Below are 19,347 nucleotides of genomic sequence, written 5' to 3'. Positions count from 1 at the left end.
CAGAGAGAGTGGGCATGCCAGGGCCTCCAGCCATAACAAACAAACTCCAGATGCACGTACCCCTTTGTGCATCTGGCTTTAGTGGGTACTGGAGAATTGAGCCCAGGTCCTTAGGCTTTGCAGAAAAGAACTTGAACTGCTGAGCCATCTCTCCAGCCCCCAGAAATGTTATTTCATAAAATTTATCATTGGTTTCTGGAGCATAAACAAAAAAAATCCTCTCACATTCACTTCCTCCAGGGTCTTGTCAGTGCATAATTAGAACCAGTAAATTAATTTGTAATGCTACTTTTTTGCTGACTCATTGACTACTTAATGAGATGTCTGACTAATGTAATTACTTTTATATCCAGAAGCAAAGGAGGGAGTTTGGGACCCAGATGCAGGCAGTGGAGAAAATAGCTTTGGACAGTGAGTCTTACAGTGATCAGATTCCCAGATCATCAAGTTGTATACGTGATCCTTAAATAGATCTGAACCAGCATTCACTTTGTGGCCACCAGGCATCTCCAGACATCCCCAACTAATGGCCTCTGCACCTTCTTAGGCAACCCTGTGTTGGGGCCCATAACACAGAGCTCCAACAGATGCGGAAGAAAGAACGCTGAGTTAGAAATCAACACCACTGGTTTTTGTTCAGGCCTTTTCTCCTGAAGAGCTGTTTAGTCAGTGCAGTGCTTGCCTCACAAGCATGTGCTCATGAGTGCTGTCCCCACAAACTACATGAAAATATGCTTGTAATCCCAGCACTGGGAGAAGGAGACAGGAAGATCCCTGGAGCTCTCTGGCTCGCTCTCTAGCATAATTGGTGAGTTCTGGGCCAAGGAGAAATGCTGTCTCCCAAAAAGGTGGATGTTATTCAAGAATGACACTCAAGGTTGTCCTCTGGCTTCACATGTGCACCTGCACACACATGGACACACACACATACACACATGCCCTCCAAAAGCTCTTGGATTCATTTTTATAATCATCAAATCAGAATAAAAGTAACCACCTTTCTACCTCTTAAGTTTATTATGAGAATAAAATAATGCAAATGAAGTAGTTTTGAAATATATAACATGTAATATCAGAGCACAAAACACCTTTTAGTATTTTTGTGGGCCACTTTTCTGCTTTGGTGAATGTACATTCACAAGTTTCCCGACATATCAACCTTATTCCCCATTTCACCCTGGCTTCCCTGACCAACTTCCTGTCTCTTCTCTCTGTCTTGCTATTGTGAGCATTGGCCCCCCTCTTTACTGGTGGCATTAGAAGTGAGCTCCAGACCCCAAGGAGCACAGGAAGCGGCACTAGCCCACCTTGGCATCTGAACTCAGATGCAAGATACCCCTCACAACAGGAATGTGTCTTGCTAGTTCCGACCCTGGCAAATGTGTCTCCTCTGCCTGTTGCCCCAGGAGTGTGGCTGTGAACAAGGGGCGGCTTAAGAGGCTGGGCATCACCCACATCCTGAATGCTGCACATGGCACTGGGGTCTACACTGGCCCTGAATTCTACACTGGTCTGGAGATCCAGTACCTGGGTGTGGAGGTGGATGACTTCCCCGAGGTGGACATCTCCCAACATTTCCGGAAAGCTGCAGAGTTCCTTGATGAAGCGCTGCTGACCTACAGAGGTGAGGGGCCCTGATTGTCTCCAGGTTGCTGAAATTCTACCCACAGAGACAGAAAGTGGGAAATGTCATGACAACCTCCTGGTTATCTGAAGGGAATCTGTCTTTGGGTGTTTTTGTTTTTTTTTTTTTTTCTCTAAGAAGAATAAAGGGAAAGGGTGATTATTTATCCAGTAGGTAATTATTATCTAACATGTTCCAGAAACTGTTCTAGGCACTGTTACAAGGTATAGCCAGTTCTAGACAGTGCTGCAAGGAGGCATAAATAGAGAAGGAAGGAAGGAAGGGAGGGAGTGAGGGAGGGAGGGAGATATCAGTGATAAGTACAAGGCTAGATCTGTAGATGGGGGTAAGAAAGGCCTTACTAAGGACAAGACATTTAAACCATCTGGTGCATGCACTTGGGAAGCAGAGGTAGGAGGATCACAGTGAGTTTGAGGCCACCCTGAGATTATATAGTGAATTCCAGGTCAACCTAGACTAGATTGAGACCCTAACTCAGAAAAAAAAAAAAAAAAAAGACATTTAAACCAAATGGCAAAAAGGAACTATCCAGGGAGAAAGTAAAAGAGCATTCTTGTCCAAGGGAACTACTAGTGCAAAAGCCCTAAGTTTGGTGTGTTTAAGAAGCACAGAGGCCGGGCTGGAGAGATGGCTTAGCGGTTAAGCGCTTGCCTGTGAAGCCTAAGGACCCCGGTTCGAGGCTCGGTTCCCCAGGTCCCACGTTAGCCAGATGCACAAGGGGGTGCATGCGTCTGGAGTTCGTTTGCAGAGGCTGGAAGCCCTGGCGCGCCCATTCTCTCTCTCTCCCTCTATCTATCTTTCTCTCTGTGCCTGTCGCTCTCAAATAAATAAAAAATAAATTAAAAAAAATTTTAAAGTAAAGAAGCACAGAGGCCAGGGTGGGTCAGCGCAGTGCGTGAGGCCTGAGAGGCAAGGACACCACCACCCAAGACACCTCAGAGAGCACAGAGTGGGAGGGAGCCTCGCAGAGTGAGGCTGCTGCTCTGGTCTGAGTGAGGGGACTGCGAGACCCGTCGCTGCAGTCCACAGGGGAGCCCAGAGGCTGCACGCATCCCAAGAAGAGCGAGCCTGAGTCCAGCCGAGGGTCACAGAAGAGTCCTCAGACTGCCAGCTTTGACTGCCAGCTTTGTTGTCCAGAGACCTGACCTTGGTCCCAGGATTTGCTGGCTTTATATGCCATGTGGCCTTGGCTATCTTTCCTATCCCAGAGAACCCTGCTTTTAATTACTAATATTTGGTGTGTGTGCACACATGCTCATGTGTATGCATGTGTATGGAGGTCAGAAGACAGTGTTCCAGCATGGGGCCCGGTCACCCTAACTAACTAACAAAGCGACCTGACTCCCTTTCAGGTCCTTACCTTCCACCCCATGGAGGGCAGGGTCTCTAGCTGTTCACAACTCTATTCAGCAGACTTGGGGTGGTCCTCAAGCTTCCAGGAAATTCTCCCATCTCTGCTTCCCATCTTATCCTAAGTGCACTAGTATTACAGAAGCCCACCATAGCTTCTGTTTATTTTTAAAAAATTAATTTATTTTTATTTTATTTGTAAGCAGAAACATATAGAGAGAAGAAAGAGAGAGAGAGAGAGAGAGAGAGAGAGAGAGAGAGAGAGAGAGAATGGGTATGCCAGGGCCTCCAGCTACTGCAAACAAACTCCAGACACATGTAAACTCCAGGCTCATGAGCCTCTTTGTACGTCTGGCTTTACATGGGTATTGGCAAATTGAACTCAGCCATTAGGGTTTGCAGGCAACCCCGTTTTTCTTTTTCTTTTTTAAACATGGGGTCTGGGGATCCAAACTCAGATACTCACACTTGCCTAGCAAAAACTTTATCTACTGAGCCTTCTCCCCAATCCATCAAGTTTTTATACTTAGAATCAAGGAAAAATTTTTGAAATACATACAAACTAGCTTATTTAGCACAACGCCTGGCATTTGATTGATGCTTTATGAGTGATTGCCATTTTTATAATAAATAATATTGCTATTGATCCCTGGACAGGGCATTGCCTACTACTACCAATGGCCAGGATTGGTAATTTCTAATGGAAAGCACCTACCTAAGCAGATTAAATTGTGTCAATTTTATGTGTATAACCATATACACAGATGTGCAGTTTTCTCAGCATTTTTTATGCTTAAAAATCTTTTTTCTTTTTTTGAGATAGGGTTTCACTCTGTAGCCCAAGCTGGCATTGATTCACCCCAGTCCACCTGCCTCAGTTTCTCAAGTGCTGGGATTACAAGAAAAAGCCACCAAGCTTGCTTCAATCTACATTTTAAGTCTTATGGCCCCATGGGACTGAGTGTTCAGGCAGCAGAAGGACCCTGCAGCAGGTCCTACTAAGGCAGAGAGAAGCTTCCTTTCTCTCTGCCCTGGAGGAAAGAACTTCTGGTACCAAAGTTTTACATAGTATCACAGTGACCAATGACCCCATGAGGGAATGCTGCTGTTTACATTTTAGTCTGGGACCCATTAATGTTTTTTTTTTTTTTTTTTTTTTTGAGATAGGGTCTCTCTCTACCTTAGGCTGACCTAGAATTCACTATGGAGTCTCAGAGTTGTCCTGAACTCATGGCAATCCTCCTATCTTTGCTTCCTGAGTACTGGGATTAGAGGTGTATACCACTATGCATAGCCACTAAGGGTTTGCAGAGGTTTTTTTTGCCACTGAATAAATAAGCAAGATTCTCTTAGCTTGTAGTGGTGGCACATGCCTGTAATCCCTTAGAAAGCTGAATCAAGAAAATTGTCATGAGTTGGAGGCCAGTTTGGGCTACAGAGTGATTATCAGGCCAGGCAGAGTTATATAGCAATTCTTACAAAACAAAATTCTGTCTCAAAAAAACAAACTTCATAACACACACTGGTTCTCTTGGTTGTTACTAAGTATAAAATCATCTCTAGCATATTAGAAACACTATGAAGAAGTCAACAGACAAAGGCATTAAATACACAGGAAGAAATCCATAGACAGGAATGTGGTTCCCAACATCACTGGATACATACAGTCTCAGGACTTCCTGCTTCCGTGTTTCTTCCTCTATTTCAGACAAGCACAGGAAGGCTGGCATTAGCCAGGCATCTGCCTCAATCTCATTTCCAAATTCCCTGGAGAATTTGCCTGGCAGACTCTGGTCCACTGTCTACCCTGAGTTCTGTCAGCTGTGGCAGGTGGGGTGGGTGACTTACTTCCTGAGGTGGAGGGCAGGGTTGAATTCTGAAGCAAGGGGGAATTATAAATTGGAAGGATACATAACAAATGCCTGACAAAAAATGCGTACTGAGAAGTAGAGAATTTGAACTCAGTTTTACACCCCCCCACCCGGCTCATGTCCTCTCCAGTAGTATACACTCTACTTTGAAAACCAGGCTCACATCCAGACAGGCCTTCCGCCTACCAGTCCGCCCTGTTGCTAAACAGAATGATAACTATGCCGATTTGTCACCTTTCTGGAGCCATTTTAGTGATAGAAATTTTTCATCACAACCACACAAATATTTTTACTTCATTATGAATGGTGCCCCCTGGAGTTGTGCACAGTGCAGGGGGGGGTTATCATCATCATCCCCACCCCCATAGTATGTGTGTGTGTGTGTGTGTGTGAGAGAGAGAGAGAGAGAGAGAGAGAGAGAGGGAGGGAGGAGAGAGAGAGAGAGAGACAGAGAGATGCATGGCAAGTGCTCTACACGGAACCATTGGAGCAAATGACATACACCATTGGCCTGGGCCCCAGACTTAACAAAGAAAAGAGAAAATACAATTGCTGCTCTGGGCGAAGTGAGTGGAGGTCACAGGGCCCAACTCACCCACATCCTCTCTCAGTGAACTCCACGCTTGCACCCGCAGGCTCCTCGGAGGACTCCCAAGAGCAAAGAAATCCAAGCACAGAAAGATGTGCCCCCACCCACAACCTGGTCTAAGCTAGACTGAATATTAAGTAAGATTTGATGGCCTTATAAGAAAGCCTGGGTGATAATGTCCTAAAATGTTCTAAAGTGAACTGGCCTGTCAAAGACTGAGACATTAGGCCTAACAGCAGTAGATTGTGACTTGGTCAGCTAGTTAAGAGAAGGTCTTTGTGAGAGACAGAGGAACCCTGAGCTGGAGCTAGGAGGGGAATCTGTAGGTAATTGCCTTTATTGCTCTGATTCAGCTCTCTCACCTCCCTCTAGTGGCTGCTGACTCCAGGCAATAAGTGCATTATTGGGTCCCAGGTCCCTCAAGTCTCAGTCTCTGACCTTTTGTATGACAAAGACGTGGCCTTACTGGTGCAAAGATACAATAATGAAAGAATCACCTCCTATCTCATATTATTAGATAGGACTGTTGCCGATTTAGCAAACATCTCCAAAGACTGTTGGCAAATAGATTGATGACAGCCGGGAAGAAGGTCTCCAGGGGTCTCAGTCTGCATTTTAAACAGCCATTAGAATGAAGGCACTGACGGACGGCATGTCTGTCACATTTATGAAGGATGCAAAGCAGAGAGGAGGCCAGGGGATAACTAACTGATCTGCTGAATGGCACAGTCAAGATTTGCAAATCTTCTGTGGATTGCAAGAGCAGACACACACCCCAAACCTATTCATAGATATTTGTCTTATGTTTGAAAGATGCTACAAGAAAGAAAGATATGACTTCACAGTAGTAATTTTCCTTTTAAGTTTTATAGGTTTCAGTTGATATTAAAAGTAATTTAAGTTCATTGTTTGGTCTATTCATTCACATTGCAAACTTGAGAGAGTGCTATGGTTTTGATATGGCTTGAGTATCCTCCCCAAGGCTTCCTGTGTTGAAATTTCTTCCTCATTGGTGAAGTATTAGGAGGATGAAAACTTGACCCTGGTGTGATATGTTAGAGGTGCAGCCTTTGGGAGGTGATTAGGTCAGATAACAGTCATTAGGCTGGACCTAGACTATGATGGAATCCAGTTAGCTTTTTAAGAAGCGGGCAAATGGGGCTGGAGGGATGGCTTAGCGGTTAAGGCATTTTCCTACAAAGCCAAAGGACCCAGGTTTGATTCCCCAGAACCCACAATAGCCAGATGCACAAGGGGGTGCATGCATCTGGAGTTCATTTGCAGTGGCTGGAGGACCTGGTGAGTCCATGCTCTCTCTCTCTCTTTCTCCCTCTCCTTCTCCCTCTCCCTCTCCCTCTCTCTCTCCCTCTCTCCCTCTCCCTCCCTCCCTCTCTCTCTCTCTCTCTTCTTCCATTCCTCCCCCTTTCTCTGTCAAATAAATAAATATTTTTTAAAAAGAAGGGGGAAAATGTTTAGAGCACACATGCCCAGGCTTGCTTACTGTCTCTTATCTTATAGTCTGTACTGTCTCAGGACTTCTCAGGATTCTGCCAGCAGAGAGGCCCTCACCAGATGACCATCACCTTCAAAATCCTAAGCAAAATAAACTTAAGTTTCTTTATAGAGTATCAGGCCTCAGGTACTTAGTATAGTTAACAAAAACATGGCTAATAATGTGGGTGGCATAAGTGAAGGCATGTGTTCAGAATGAGAGTCGTTCCACTCTTCTCTATGTGAGTTGCTCAAATCTGAAGTATCCTGTCTCATCCTGGAAATAAACTCCTTAGAAAAGAATCTGATAAATTCAGCTTTTCCCTTGGAGGAGAAAAATAAAGAAAAAGATTATTGAGAGATTCAGAATAGCCAGACAAAGAAAAAATCAGGGGAAGTATGAAAATCGCCCTCTTAATGACTTCTGTGTAACAGGTCTGGGTCATGCAGAGGCATCCATTATTGATTCCAAAATTTCAAAGTAGGTCTCCTGGATGCCTGTTGCAGTAAGGTATCCTTTGCTATAATATATGAGAGAATTTTCCCAAACTCAGAGTGATCCAGTATAAAATGAGGTGTGTGTTCCTGTGGATCTAGGAGCCAGGGAGCTCCCTCCAGCAGAGATTGGATGATGGCTATGCAGTATCAGGGATACTGTAAAGAAAAGGCTCAAGTCCTTTCCTTCTGCCTCTGCCCACCTCATTATTTATTTCTCCTCCCTCTGATGAGGGAGCTGTGGGGGGGGGGGGGTAAAAATGCACCCCTTTCAAAAGTGAGAACAATGAGGCTGTTCTGTCTGGCATCTGTGATGTGAGACAATGATGCTCAGCCCCTGTGTGACTTGAGCCAGGATAGACACCAGAGACAAAGTAAATACACCGAGTTCAACACATCAAAATAGACCATTAGAAGAACACTATATGGGGGCTGGAGAGATGGCTTAGTGGTTAAGGTTCTTGCCTGTGAAGCCTAAGGACCTAGGTTCGATTCCCCAGTACACACATAAGCCAGATGCACAGGTATTACATGCATCTGGAGTTCCTTTGCAGTGGCTACAAGCCCTAATGGTTCCATTCTCTCTTGAAAGGAAGAAAGGAAGGAAAGAAAGAAAAACATTCTATGGAAGCCAAGTAGTTCTGTCCTTTGTTGTGTTTTGTTTTTAGGGAAGGTCCTGGTCAGCAGTGAAATGGGTATCAGCAGGTCCGCAGTGCTGGTGGTCGCCTACCTCATGATCTTCCACAGCATGGCCATCCTGGAGGCCTTGATGACCGTGCGCAAGAAGCGGGCTATCTACCCCAATGATGGCTTTCTGAAACAGCTGCGGGAGCTCAACGAGAAGTTGATGGAGGAGAGGGAAGAGGAGTATGGCCAGGAGTCGGAGGAGGATGCTGGGAGCATGCTGGGTGCTCGAGTGCATTCCCTGTTGGTGGAGGAAGAGGATGACGTCACCAGTCACCTGAGTGGTTCCTCCTTAGGGAAGGCCAGCCAGGCCTCCAAGCCTGTCACCCTCATTGATGAAGAGGAGGAAAAGAAGCTGTATGAGGAGTGGAGGAAGGGGCAGGGTCTCCCCAAGGGCAACGCTGCTCCTGGTGGAGAGGGCAGGCGGTCCACCCCCTCGGCCCACGATGGGGAGGGCTGTGAAGATGAGGATGTGGAGAGGATCATCCGGGAGTGGCAGAGTCGAAATGAGAGATACCAGGCTGAAGGGCACCAGCAGTGGAGACGGGAGGAGGAGGAGGAGGAGGAGGAGAGCGACACAGGCTCGTCTGCGGGCAGAAGGCGCAGGCACACCCTGAGCGAGAGCAGCACCGCGGCGAGCGTGCGCAGTCTTGACATCCGGGTCCTGAGGCAGCAGCTAGAGAGGAGCCGCAGCAGGCGGCACCGCTCGGACTCGGAGTCCAGCGGGAGCACGTGGGACATGTGGAATGAGAGGCTGCTGGAGATCGAGAAGGAGGCTGCCCGCGAGTACCGCGCCAGGAGCAAGAGGGAGGGGGCGGACACAGGCTCCGAGGCCGGGGGCAGGGCACGAGAGGACGACGCCGAGAGCGTGTCCTCTGAGGCCAGCTCCTTCTACAACTTCTGCAGCAGGAACAAGGACAAGCTCACTCCCCTGGAGAGGTGGAAGGTCAAGAGAATCCAATTTGGATTTCATAAGAAAGACTCGGCGGTGGGAGATGGAAGCAGTGAGCACGGCACGGAAGAGGAGGCAGGGGAGAAGCAGCTCTCTGATGTCAACCTGACGGCCTATCAGGCCTGGAAGCTGAAACATCAGAAGAAGGTGGGCAGTGAGAACAAGGAGGAGGTGATGGAGCTGAGCAAGGGAGAGGACACAGTCTTGGCCAAGAAGAGGCAACGGAGGCTGGAGTTGCTGGAAAGAAGCAGGCAGACCCTGGAGGAAAGCCAGTCCATGGGAAGCTGGGAGGCCGACAGCTCGGCTGCCAGCAGGAACATCCCCCTTTCTGCGTTCTGGTCTGCAGCGCCCTCGCTCAGTGCAGATGGGGACACGGCATCAGTACTCAGCGCCCAGAGCCAGGACTCGCGCCTGTCTCAGCCTGCAAGCATCAACCCCACAATACCCCTGCCTAACCTGCCAGTGGGGCCTGGAGACACCATTTCCATTGCCAGTATCCAGAACTGGATTGCCAACGTAGTCAGTGAAACCCTTGCTCAGAAACAAAACGAAATGCTGCTGTTGTCGCGGCCACCATCCGTTGCAAGCATGAAGGCAGCGCCGGCAGCCAGCTGCCCCGGGGAAGACCAGGTCTCCGTGCTCGGCGGACAGAGCAGCACCTGCCTGGGCGGCTGCTCGCTGTCTCCGGGCCAGGCGAGACCCAGCTTGGACAGGCAGTCTGTGCTGTCCTGCGACACCTCACTGAGCTCAAGGGTGGGGAGCAGTGTGAGGGGGACCAGCAAGCCCACCTACAGCCTCTTTGCTGACAATGTGGACCTAAAGGAGCTTGGCCGGAAGGAGAAGGAGATGCAAATGGAGTTGAGGGAGAAGATGTCCGAGTACAAAATGGAGAAACTGGCCTCTGACAACAAACGCAGCACTCTTTTCAAGAAGAAAAAGGTCAAGGATGATGAGGACGACGAGGATGATGGCGCGGGGGTTAGGGATGAGGACACAGACAGTGCCATAGGGAGCTTCCGCTATTCCTCCCGCAGTAATTCTCAAAAGCCTGAGACAGACACCTCCTCCTCCTCCCTGGCCGTCTCTGATCACTATAGAAATGGCAGCAGAGCCGGCAAAGAGATGGATAGCAGCATTAACAAGTGGCTCAGTGGCCTCAGGACAGAGGAGAGATCTCCTCAAAGCGATTGGTCTGGGAGCTCCAGGGGGAAGTACACAAGGTCTTCCCTCCTCCGGGAAACAGAGACCAAGTCCTCCAGTTACAAGTTCTCCAAGTCCCAGTCCGAGGAGCAGGACACCTCCTTCCACGAGGCAGATGGCAACTCGGTGCGAAGCACTTCGCGGTTCTCTTCTTCCTCCACCAAAGAGGGCCGAGAGATGCATAAGTTCTCCAGGTCCACATTCAGCGAGACCTCGAGCTCCCGAGAGCAGAGCCCAGAGCCGTACTTCTTCCGCCGCACCCCGGAGCCCTCGGAAGGGGAAGAGTCCCCGGAACCACGGCGCCCAAACTGGGCCAGGCCCGGGGACTGGGAAGATGTGGAAGAGTCATCCAAGTCAGACTTCTCTGAGTTTGGAGCCAAGAGGAAATTCACTCAGAGCTTCACGAGGTCTGAAGAGGAGGGGGAGAAAGAGAGGACGGAAAACACAGAAGAAGGCAGGTTCGCGTCGGGGCGGCAGTCTCGGTACCGAAGAAGCAGTGACAGGGAAGAGGAGAAAGAGATGGATGATGAAGCCATCATTGCTGCGTGGAGACGCAGGCAAGAAGAAACCAGGACTAAGCTGCAGAGGAGGAGGGAGGACTGAGCCGGAGGGACAGGACACACATGAAGCCCATCAGATTAACATGGGGCTTGAGGGACACGTCTTCTACAGAGATGAGTAGGAAGAGAGGATCTTAGAGAGGAGCAGAGCTGCTAGTATCTGGGCAGAAAGGGACTTCGAGGTCCAGTATGGAGAAGAGCCATCCATGTGAGGTCCAAATGCTAAACCAACTGGTACTATACTATTTTTGTTGCCCAAGGACCTCTAACCTACGCTCTCCCCCGCTGTATCTGATAGGACCCATCCCAGACTGGAAAGGTGAGCCTGAAAAGGCTGTGGAGCTCCCTGAAGACTCCAGATTACATCCAGGAAGACTGTACACGCAGGACATGGTTCTGTATGTACAGGCTTTGTAATGAGACCCAGGAAAGCTATTGTGTAGCAATTCTGACCTCTTCTAGCAATGCTCAGCTGTGGTTTGCTTCTTTTTAAGGTTTTGGAACTGCATTAAATTGGTATGTTGTCAAATATTTCTTTTTCATTCTGGTCACTTCTAACTTAGGGGGAAACTCACTTTAAGACACAACTAAGTTTTCATGAGCAAGCCACACCTTGCTCCACAAAAGCTGGGCTCACTGGAACAACTCACTATATAGTCTCAGGGTGGCCTTGAACTCATGGCAATCCTCCTATCTCTGCCTCCCCAGTGCTGGGATTAAAGGCATGCACCACCACGCCCGGCAAGAATTCTTAACTTGTAACCACAGGGCTTTATGACTCTAAAACACAGGTTGAGTTAATAAAGTAGGCAGATATATTTCAAGGGCCATATAGTAACCATTGGTGAACTGGTTTCAACAATTCCTTTCAAGCTGCACCATTTGCAGGATTTGAAGACAGGCACATCCTCTCCTTTCATTACTATGGGAAAGGGTCTGATATAGTCACCACATCTACACTTGAAGTTTGGGTTTTCTAAAGAGGAGAATTAGAAAATCATTGGGTGAGTCCCTGTGCCTTTTAATAAGGAGCCATGCAAGGGTCTGAAACGCCTTCATCAATCAATCCAAGAAAAATCCAATTAAAGAACGCAGGTGGCAATACAATGATTATGGAGAGGAAAAAAGACCAAGGAGGAACCCACCAATGGAACAAGTAGTAAGATACAATCATGTGGTGATTTTTTTTCCTGAAAGCTGAGTTTCACGGGACATGATGATTATACAGCCTTCTTGTATGTGTTAGTTCAGCGTATGCATCCCAGTGAGCACATAGATCAACAGGCCTCAACCAAAGGGAGCCCAGAGCAGAGCAAACCCAGAAGTGTGTTGCTTCTGCCAAAGCAGCTGGATTCACTTGCTGGCCTCCCTTCTGTCCACCTTTGCTCACAGTTCTCTTGGAGAGGTTTACGTCCTCCCTCCTTGAGTACAGAAAGAGGAGGCTGTGAGAAAAAAGAAAGTTCGGCCTTTGTCCCAGTGGTTCCTTTCTTGTTTGGTTTCCCTCCATTCTAGTTAGCTTCAGCCTCTAGTTTCCAATACTCACTGGGTCATCCTCATCAGTAACAGGCATGCTATCCTAATTCTCCCCACTGCAAGATGGCTGGCTGTGGCCCATTGACTTCTGGGAGAGTTCAATGCTTCCTCTCATTTTGTTTCTATGAGGTGGAATCTGATATAGGCACAATATTTGTGAATCTACCATTAAAGTTCAATTTTCTGAAGGGAAGAATAACATTATTAGGTTGTGTACCCTTGCCATTCCAAGGAGGACCAGTTAATTTCTCTCTCTCTCTCTCTCTTTCTCTCCTCTTTCTTGCTGTCAAAATACAAAATCTATCTCATTCATGTCAAAGTAGACAATACATATCAGAAATCATTCCTAGTCAATCCCAACTCATATGAGTACATATTTAAAGCATACTGATTTGAAGACTCGCCTCCTTCTTTTTCCAGCTTGGGAGAAACAGACCAAAGAGACAACCTATTCACCTTGACCTCTTAGACTACAGGGGCAACAATAGGGCCCATGGTCAACATGTAAACCAGTTTGGCTCATGAGACTAGGAACCAGGTAAAGGTCGGGGTCAAGCACCAGGGAAATGCCTTTGCTTGCTGTGACTCCAGGGCAAGCTGCTTGGGATCCTGAATTTGCGGAGATGTTTGAGGACTTAAGTTCTGAATACAGCTCATGTACTGGAGTCCAGAGTATGTTCTTGGAAATCACATCCATGGAAACTGTATTTGATTTTTGATAGGCTTGAAGAACTATCTGGAATTAAAATGTTAGAATCCCTAGGATGATAGGTGGTGATCTAGTGCTTCAGTTTCTAAATGACCTTAAAGGTAGAAGGGCCCTTAAAAGGGCCCACAGGAAACAGATGGCAAACCCAAAGTGACAGGTGACAAGCTGGTAACTGACAAGTTAATAACATTTAGTGGAGAGACTATTTAGGGAGGCCTGAGCAAGGCTGAGGGAGCCAAGAAGGAGTGGCCAGGTAGTAGTAACAACCGCAGACAACTAATCCACTGTAGAGCTGAAGGAACAAAGTGAAAAACCTGTTTTAGAGCCTGGCAAGAATCCGAACCATGAGGGAAGGGCCCCTGACAACTATCAGAGGAGCAAGGGAAGAAATGTCCCTGTCGTGCGAGTAACTTCCAGTAGGTAGAAGGGACTGGGAGTGGAGGAAGGACAAAAAAGTGGGTCTGGAGGGACAGAAAGCTACCAACACAAAATGTAGTATGTTTAAATAGGAGGCTATCTCTGTAATATTTTTTCCAAGGACGTTGGCTTGCATTAGTGAAAATACCTTATACACTGAGCACAAAATCAGCTCACTTTTTAAGAATTAATCATTTGAATAGACATGCAGCTATGGAAAAATGATCAGGACTGGTGAGATACTCAGCAGATAAGAGTGCTTGCTGCTCTCAAGTATGAAGCCCTGAGTTTTAATCCTACCACTGTGTAAAAAGCGCGGTGTACCAAGCATGCCTATAACTACAGTATTGAGGAGGGCCCAGGATGAAGAAGGAAAATTACCAAGACTTTCTGGTCCACCAGTCTGACCAAAAATAGCAGCTCCAGGTTCAGTGAGAGACTTTGTCTCAAAAAGCAAAACAGAACAGCACTAGGGTAGGACACCCAGTGTTCTCCTCTGGCCTCTGCACACATGTACACAGGGTGTGCACATTTACACATGCTCAAAACACATTTTAAAAGCGATTATAAATGGTAGTAAGTCTGTATTACATGAAATAAATAAGGAGACACCTTGAATCTATGGCTTTTGTCTAATCTGAGTTATCTAAAGTTCACTAAGAGAAAACTCACAAGAAGGGAGAACAATGTACAGAAAGGATTTCTCCAAGAGTAGAAATTCTGCACAAAATTCTGAGCAGAGGTTGGAAAGGAGAACAAGAAAGGAAGAGAAAGAAGGAAGAAAGAAAAAGATAGAGAGAGAGAGAAAGAAAGAAGAGGAAAAGAAGAAAGTGAATTATTTTTCTTTACCCAAAGGTGAGGTCCCAGTATGGCTGTGATGTATGTTGTATCACCAGCAGCATCCCAGCAGGATACAAGAGCCACACCCAAGTTAGTGCACTTCAGAAGGAAAGTCTCAGAAAGGACTATTTACTACAGTGTAGGCCAGACATAGGGGAAAGTACCAGGCATCTGTACACCCAAGAATGTCACCCTTACAGGCCAGGAGGAGAGGGAGCTGCTTCTAGAGCCCAAGAGACCGGGAAGGCTGTGTGGAGGGGTAGTCAAGGGAACCAGTCTAACACGATCCTATGGGAAAGCACCAGGAAATTTTAGCCTCTCTTATTCTAATCTTCTGCCCGCTTCCCCAAAGATGAAATCTAACTAAAACTCAGAGGGGAGGGAGTTGGTACACATATTCCATTCAGTGAGTATCACGGGGGCATGTGCCAGGATGAGGAAAAGGCTAGGTGTAGCTATGAAGGACAAACAGAAGACTGGAAACACAAGAGGAAGGTTTCAGGCTAGTGTATTCGTTTTGACAAAGTTGGTAATGGCTTCTGAAGACCCTGCTTTTAGTGTTTGGAATACTACCAGAATAGAGAATATGCCTTTCTCTGGACTCCCTGAAACATTTATCCCTGGAAGAATTATTAAGCGATGACAATTGAATAACAAATTCTTGCTATAATCTTCCCTCAAGCATGCTACATCATGTTGTCCTTGTGAGAAGCTCCTTGAATACAAATCTATACCTGACCTTTGGACCATGTACACATCCGTGTTTCAATTTAATGCTCATGTTTTAAAGCAAGTCTTATTTTGTGTACAGTGTGGCAAATTTTTCCTCGGCTCCAGTTGCTCTGCAAGATGCCTACTCTCTGCTTTGGGTACCATCCAGAAACTCTCCTACCCCTTGAAACACACACTTTCTCACATGGTCATATCATGTCCCTAAGTACCTAGCAAATTTAGTGAAAATCCACCCAGACATTTGTGTTTTGGTTTTTTTCTTGTGAAGGTCATTAACTACATAAGATTTTAACCTCCTAGCCAGCATTTTCAGGCACTTTGGTCCTTGTAGCATCTACGAACAGGTGTATGTAGATGCCAGTTGATGCAAAAGCTACACCCAAGTACCAGCCAGGGCAGTGCCTAAACCTTAGTGCACATGGCCCCTCGACAGGGGGTGGACACATTTGGATTGATTTCATCTGCCTTTAGATTCCCAAAGGCAAAAACTAGCCTTAACTGTAGTGACAGTCAAGACAATGCCCTTCACCAATAATTCAACTCAGTTTAGCTCAGCTTTATAAGCCTTCCTTGAATGTTTTCCTAATATGTCCTTGGATGTTGTCCTAATATTGCACCAGAGCACAGTGCTATCAAAAGAACATGCTACATGAAGTAATCGTGGGTGGAGACAACTTACTAACAGAAAGGGTTAAGACCCCTTAAGAGAAAGAATCACTCTAAAACAGTCTGAGTTAAAGAACTACCAAGATCTCTAGAGCTGAACTTAATATTCTTCCAGGTATATAAGAAGAGCCCCAGCAGCTGAAGCTTTGAACCTCACACCTAAGTATGGCACCTCCTTTTGCCTCTTGCTTGCAGCCAGGCTAGATAATTCCACTCATAGCTTCTGTTGCCTTCCTTCTGTTATCATACCACCTGTTTCCTCACTGACTGTTGCAGTAGCCTGTTAGACAATTCTAGCATCATCTCTTCTACTATCTTAGGGACAAATACTCTTCCCAAAGTTTATAGCGCTGGTTCTTTTAACTGCTCAGTTTAAAGACCTCAATGGCTCCTCATTACATATGAAATAAGTCTCAAATCCTTTACTTGGTATTGGAAGGCCACTGTACTGTCCATTCCCAGCCCTCCTGCAGCTCTTCCTTCATGCACCTCACCTTCTGCCATGTAGGACTGCTCATTATTGGGATTTCCCTCTGTCTGGGTTCCACACCTCACTGCCTATCACCCTGCTAGGATTATGAAGGTTAATACTGATTGCCACCTTACCAGGACCTAGAATTACCTAGGAGACAATCCTCTGAGCATACCTAAAGGAGTTTCTAGAAAGGGTTAATTGAGGTGGGAAGACCCGCCCTGACTGTGAGTAGCACCATTCCATGCACTGAAGTCCTGGGCTGACTAAAAAGGAGAAAGCAAAACACATTTTAGAAAATAACACATAATAAAATTATGTTCTAAAATGGGAAAAAAAAACAACAAAAAAGAGAGAATCAATATTCTCTCCCCGTCTTCCTCTCTCTCTCCTCTCTCTCCTGCCCGTGGAAGCAATGCCACCAGCTGTCTCACACCCCTATGCCACATCTTCCCCACCATGATGGACTGTAGCCTCCAGTGATTAGTCAAGACAATCCTTCCTAGAGTTACTTTCTTATATTAATTTTTATTTTGTATTAATTATAACAGGTTATTTATTTTATCTCCTCGTCTTTGCTCCCATTACCCTGGAGCCTTGAGTTACTTTTATCAGGTATTTTGTCAGAGCAACAAGAAAACTGTTGATGCAAGGACCCTTCCCCTTCCAAGTTTCTTCCAGCAGAACTTCCCTATTACATCTGTGAGGGGCTCCAGGGTAGGCAGCTACTTTCCTGAACTAGGCAGGCAGGATGGTCTGCACTTGCTAGAATTCTTGTCTCTTACCTAAACCTGTTTTTCTACAAACAACCTGGGCTCCTTCTGGGAGCGAGGTCTTTCCTAGGTTTAAACTCTGTGGTTGGTCAAGTTCAGTCCCTGGAACTTGGTGTTAGGACTAGCCTCTTCTTGAGATAGTCCCTAGCCCTGACCAACCCGATGTCCCTCTGGTTCACCTGAGCCAGAAGGTAGTGCCCACCACCATAAGCAAGGGGAGAGTAATTTTCCCAGGCCCTCCATGTGGGACCTCTAGCCACATGGGTGCCTTTCAATAAAAATAAAACTTCCCTCAATAAATATAATAATTTAATAATTCTCCTTCTCAGTCTTTTTTATCCAGTTGTTTGAATAAGATTAAGCATGAACCTAGGGATTAGGGCTTAAGGTTCACTTTCCTAAACCCCAAGCACCCTATTACACATCAATTCCAGCCACTGGACTGTGTGAGTCTCCTCCTCCTCTGAAATTGCAGAGCACTTTGTTTACACCCATCATGGATGCTTACAACAATCTGCTTTTTATTACAGAAATTTGGTACTTAAAGATGTCTTACTTTCAGGATTATCATGGCACTATAATTAAATAAGATCATTTTAATGTGCCTAGACAGTTCATGGCATGCAGTAGAATTTAGTAGTTGTACCTTGTTACATATAAATCTATGATAATAATCAGTCATTATTATAGCTATTATTATAGACACAGTGTGGTAAAGTCGTTAAGAACACAGCTTTGTAACCTAATTGAAAAACAGCCAACACTTACAGTAAGTGTTTACCATGTTCCAGGCACTACACTAAGAGTTTTAGCATGGATTATCTCTGACTCCTCAAAGTACTACCCTTTATATTTGCTATTTTTGCTTGAGTACAGCCAACGCTGTTGTGCTAAACACCATGACAGACACTGATAATTCAGCAGAAATCAGGACACACCCAAACTCACCCTTAAGGAGCTAACAATTCCACTTAAGACAGTGATAGACAAGCACTTCAGAATGTTAGGATATTATTCATTTATTGTCAGTTTGCCTACTTGTCCATCTGTCTTGCCCCACTAGAATGCAAACTCCAGGAGGACAGTTGTTATTCTGAGCTGCATCTCCTGCAACTAGACACCAAGCCTGGTCTCAAGAGGACAGACTCACAACAAGTATTTTAATGGATGCAGACAGTTAAGTGCTTGGGAGGAAATGAGCTTGGTGACATGATGAACAGAGGTGGAGGGGAGGGGAGAGTTGCTACTGATGAAATGGTCACAAAATTGTCTCTTGGTGGAGATCATATTTAAGCTGGAACCTGGAAGCAGAGAAGGAGTCAGCCAGACAAGAACAGGGCAACTAGCACCACATGGCAACGGACACATGGAGACTTACTGAGATAAGATAATGAATTACACAGTGTATCACACCTCCTACTGCAAAGCTCAAATCCAAGTTGAAACAATCTGATTACATTTCAGAGCTCATACACCTTTCAGGGTAAGCAAACTTTAACCAGTGTTTTGGACAATGCCTGGATCCTGTACTCTGCTGTGTTTTTATCTTATTTTGAAAGTATTTAATTGTTCACTACTGGTTAATTCAGTCTCTGTCATATCTAGGATCATTTCTGTTTACTTTGGAGATGTCACCCTTAGCCCATGAGTGAGCAAGATACTCAGGAGGTGTTGGAAGGAAGAGAGAATATCTTGGGAGGAAATGCCAGGCTGGCATTCAAGGTTAGAGGTACGGTGGTTCAACAGCTTGGGAGAGCCACCTTTGCTTCGCCTGTCTGCCACTGACTGTTTGGTGGAACACACCAAAGGTATTACTCTTCAGGCCATAGCAAGGCTACACGCACTCTAGAATAGTCCAGTCTCCACAAATGGCTGGGCTTTTCCAAGCAGAGCAGAGGCTAGGGTAGCTAGCAGAGGAGGGAGGGTGGAAGAATGCTGCTCTAGGTGCCAGCAGAGTAACAATTAGTCCTGGCATTTCTCTGCACCCTTCCAGCTCCAGCCTTCGGTGACCACATTCACACAGGGCTGCTAAGATCTGTTCCAGGGGAGCCAGGCATTCTTCAAAGGAACACGGAGTAATTAAAACCTGTGGCAGGCAAAAGGGCAGATGCAGGCATGACTCACCATCCTTCACTGAACATAGAGAACTGTGCCTTAAGTGGGCTGTTGCCTTATTAACATTTCTCAAACAAGACCGCACTGCAAACAAGCCCTCAAGGGGAGCACAATGTAAGTAGCTTCCTATACTCAGCCCTGGTGGTCCTAGAGAGGAGCCTAGTGAGGGAGATACCCAGAATTCCATAGCTCTTCTTTTGGGAATTTCACTGGAAAGCAGAACACCTAGCATTCATTTAAGTTCCATTCAGCC

The 19,347-nt window shown here is 46.2% G+C and overlaps 1 protein-coding gene across 1 annotated transcript in view; it reads left to right on the top strand.

Moving 5' to 3' along the window:
• Styxl2 (serine/threonine/tyrosine interacting like 2) overlaps nucleotides 1-11,335 on the top strand; it is a 33,608-nt gene extending 22,273 nt beyond the window's left edge. Inside the window, exons 5-6 of the mRNA XM_004651944.2 lie at nucleotides 1,407-1,624; nucleotides 8,110-11,335. Of these exons, the coding sequence (XP_004652001.2) occupies nucleotides 1,407-1,624; nucleotides 8,110-10,880 (2,989 nt within the window). The 3' untranslated portion in view covers nucleotides 10,881-11,335. The remainder of the gene's footprint in view (nucleotides 1-1,406; nucleotides 1,625-8,109) is intronic.
• The last annotated feature ends 8,012 nt before the right edge of the window (nucleotides 11,336-19,347 follow it).

This window comes from Jaculus jaculus, chromosome 1 (genome assembly GCF_020740685.1).
Source record: "Jaculus jaculus isolate mJacJac1 chromosome 1, mJacJac1.mat.Y.cur, whole genome shotgun sequence".
Classification (NCBI taxonomy): domain Eukaryota; kingdom Metazoa; phylum Chordata; class Mammalia; order Rodentia; family Dipodidae; genus Jaculus; species Jaculus jaculus.
The sequence above is the reverse complement of the archived record's forward strand: the minus strand, read 5'-3'. Positions and strand labels throughout refer to the sequence as shown.